The sequence below is a fragment of the Stegastes partitus genome, unplaced genomic scaffold (assembly GCF_000690725.1).
Source record: "Stegastes partitus isolate 25-593 unplaced genomic scaffold, Stegastes_partitus-1.0.2 Scaffold22, whole genome shotgun sequence".
NCBI classification, from domain to species: domain Eukaryota; kingdom Metazoa; phylum Chordata; class Actinopteri; family Pomacentridae; genus Stegastes; species Stegastes partitus.
In genome coordinates, this window is record NW_007577753.1 from 1,290,048 (window position 1) to 1,293,694 (window position 3,647).

The window sequence follows — 3,647 nt, forward strand, 5'->3', positions numbered from 1 at the left end:
CAGAGACATATATTTGAAAAGTCAATGGAATATGCCTATTTCCAAATCACTGCAGAGGTAGGAAGGCGCATGTAAAATATAAACCAACATCAGGTGACATTTTCAGTCATGTTTTAGGCCGCCGGATCCCACGGAAGGGTCCGGGGGGCTTCAGAGGTCCTTGAGGGGATCCCAGCACACAGAGGAATACTTTTAGTGTTATTACTGTCCCTCCTCACAGGTGAACACACTGACATTTTATAAGGAAGTCCAGAGTCTTCGCTCACCTGCAGTTCAGACCTTTATGATTTTGGAGCCTAAATCATGAGAAGCAGCTTCTCCTCCTGGGTGCCACAAGACAGACTCTTACTAAATGAACGAAGGTGTCGTTTTAAAGTATTTGAGGATGTGAAAACCCACAAAACATTTTTAGGAACCCCTGGACAACACGATGAGGAAGTTCAGAGAGCTGATTCACAGTCTCCTCAGGTCTCCTCCTCTTGTCAGAAAAAAAGGAAAGTTAGTTTGGTTTCCTGGGAGCAAAAAATATTTTTAAAAAATGAATAAATACAGGCACCGAGTTCTCACTGATTCCCCGCACACGCAGAGAGTGTCCAGGCAGGGAGGCAGTAGGCGTACGGGTAATAGTAGGACGGCTGCAGGGAGAGCAGCGGGGGCCGCAGGATCTCTCCCGGGCTGTACTGTCTCTGGTCGTCCCGCACCAGAACTTTCACCGCCACCTTCTTGGCCGCCGGGGTGGACGCCATCAGGTCAGCGGCCATCTGGCGGCGTTTCGTCTTGTACCGGCGGTTCTGGAACCAAATCTTGACCTGAGTCTCTGTGAGCTTCAGGGAGGCCGCCAGGTCCGCCCGCTCCGGCCCGGAGAGGTACCGCTGGTGGTTGAAGCGGCGCTCCAGCTCGAAGACCTGCGCATGAGAGAAGGCGGCTCTGGAGCGCTTTTTCCGCTGCTTGGGCTGGTCCAGGCTCTTCTCGTCCAGGTTGCTGGAGTCTGAGAGAGGGAGACACAGATGGAGCATTGCATGTGAATTTCCGTATTTGTCATTCCAGTGCAGCTAGACTCGTGTCTGTTGATGACATGATGGTTTGGGGTTGTGGATCATTGAAACAACAAATATCTAAATTTAAACGTGTGTGCACACATGTAAGAGCGTGTTTTTATTTTCTGTTTTGGCACATTGGTAGAAATAAACTGCGTGGGATTTTCTATAAAGTCAATGGAAGCTGTTTAAACTGAAACGTGACAAATGTTTGAAGAGTTTCATTTCGGCCTCAGGATCAGAACTTCTGTAAACAATTTGGAGATTATTTTGGAAAACAGTCTTGAATCAAGTGTGTGTTTCTTATAGTTTGTTACTTCAGTCAAACATTAAATCGTGTCGGTGCAGCACACTTTAGCAGTATAGTAACAAAGGTTCAGGATGAGAACGGGTATCTGTTAATAATCGTGCGTAACCGTGTAGGACAATTCGTGCGTAAAAGCGAGCAGGAAGTTTTGCAAAAGGCCTGATATCCTACAGTAACACAATCACTGGATTCGTTCTGATTCTGCACAGCTGGAACAGCAGCATAAAACATCTGCGTTAAAATGCTTCTATGCACATTCAGTCAGAACTGTCCGCGTCAAAGTCAGAAGTTTCATATACTTGCTTTGGTTTTACGCAAATTAAAGAGTCGCAATTTATTGGAGTTTTTTTTTTTTCTTTTCACGGTGGCATGTTAACCACTCTGGCCTACTTACCCGTGGCGTTATTGGGCTCACTGTCACTCTTTGCGTTTTCCGCAGCTGCAGACTCTTGGTCTGTCTCCTCCTGAAGACTTTCCTCCGGCACATCGGACGCAGGGTCTCCGTCTTTCTCCGACTTGCACACGGCCGGAGTCTTGCTGTCGTTGTCGTCGCTGAGTCCTGAGTCCGAATCGTAGCTTTTCTGGTCGGTCGGCTCGCAAGCCTCCCCATCATTTCTCCTCGACCCGCCGTTCATCTCCCCAAATATTTTCCAGCACGTCGTCTTGGAGAAGCACATGTCCAAATCTGGCAAGTGTCGGCTGTCGTCCTTTTTGTTTAGGATAGCTTGGATCGAGAAGGGCATCAGCGAGTTGCCACGAACGGCCATTTTCAAAAAAGCAGAAGTTTTCTCGGTCTTCAACTTGAGTAATTAACCGGCCCGGATAGTGGAGTAAATGTCAGTTCATCCACATTTTAAGCTACTCCCTCCGTGGAGCACTGCTGGCGCTTAACTGCTTCCCTCCAGTGTTGGTTCCTGGTCGCATCCTCGCGGGAGAAGCCCTGAAAGTTTCTGCTACATCCGCGGGCGCGATGCTGCTCCACCGCATAGCTCTGCCATCAGCACGGGCTCCCTCCAGTCTCCGGCCCTTTTCACCCAATTTTTTTTCACCGAACACCCTCACCTGTGACTGACAGGCACTCCTCGTCGCCTCCTATTGGCCCAGAGAGGAGGAACGCCGTTTCACGATTGGCCACTGTAAACGACGTCATGTTGCTTTCAGCGGGGTGGGAAAAAGTTAAGGACAAGTTTGGTCGGAGCTTCCTGCAGGAGCCTGAAAAGGCGTACAGGTTGCAACCACACACATTCATTTCAACCGAAGCCTTATCTATAAAACTGGAGAACAAACTGCATCTCAGCAGGGCTTGTGGCAACAAAAATGCTTGTTGATTGTGTTTGATTAATTTTGTGATTAATTTAGCGAAACTGCAGAAGATTCTGTGTCGCTGAAGTTCAGAATTGGTGCACTCAGGAAAAACAAAGTCTGTGCGTAAAAGGCTGAGATCTCATAAGACAGATTTTTGTAGCAGCATCAGTTGCAAATAACTAGAGTGTGGTATGCCCTATTTTCCTTGCATCACTTGAATGCAACACCAGGACAATGAATTTGTAGGAAATGTCATCTTTTTCGTATTTAACTCTTCATCATCCAAACAGGTCTGTTGGGAGTCCAGTGCGTAACGCGTAGTGTGTCGCTTTGTTTCTTTGGTAACATGTTCTGCGCTGACATTAGACCGACAGGTCGTTACCGATCCACTCTGTCCACCTTCAGTTTCACCTGCATCGAAGGGCTCTTTTTTGTCACTTTCTCGGCAGTCTGCATCTAAATCTCCACGACCAGGTAGGCCTCGGCTTGTGCGCAAACCAAGTTCTTACATTGTGTAAATAGAATTAGAAAAAAACGAGGAACTTGCCATCTGGGATTCAATGAAACGAGGCAAAATAGATCCCAGGCTTCTTATCTTACAGCAGTCAGCTGCCATAAACACTGACGCATACTGAAGAAAAATGAGAAACGCAGGAAACTGAAAGTATCTCCGTCCAGCAGAATATTTGTCTCTTTAAACGTCGATTTCTTCGTCAGAATAAATTCTCGTACTGCGTAAAAGCAAATGCAGTTTGATTTCTGCTATCTTCTGTTTATATAGCTGTAAACACCACAGAACGAGCATGCATGAGTGCTGTTAAGTTGTAGTATTTTTAGTGAAGCAGCAGAGCTGAAGTGGACAAACATCTGTGCTGCAGATCGTGACCTCCACAGAGCAGCTCTCACAGCTTTTTCTCACAGCACAGGTTTTCATAAACCACAAAATTACATTAAAATGTGCCCCAAAATACATCTTTTTTTTTGTAAATAGCACAAAC

The 3,647-nt window shown here is 46.7% G+C and overlaps 1 protein-coding gene across 1 annotated transcript; it reads right to left on the reverse strand.

Moving 5' to 3' along the window:
* Positions 1 to 563: 563 nt before the first annotated feature.
* On the reverse strand, positions 564 to 2,111 carry nkx3-2 (NK3 homeobox 2). Its single transcript, XM_008295243.1, has 2 exons — positions 1,739 to 2,111; positions 564 to 988 (listed from the first exon to the last, which is right to left on the reverse strand). Exons 1-2 carry the CDS (start codon positions 2,109 to 2,111, stop codon positions 564 to 566), a joined length of 798 nt encoding a protein of 265 aa, XP_008293465.1.
* Between the last annotated feature and the right edge of the window lie 1,536 nt (positions 2,112 to 3,647).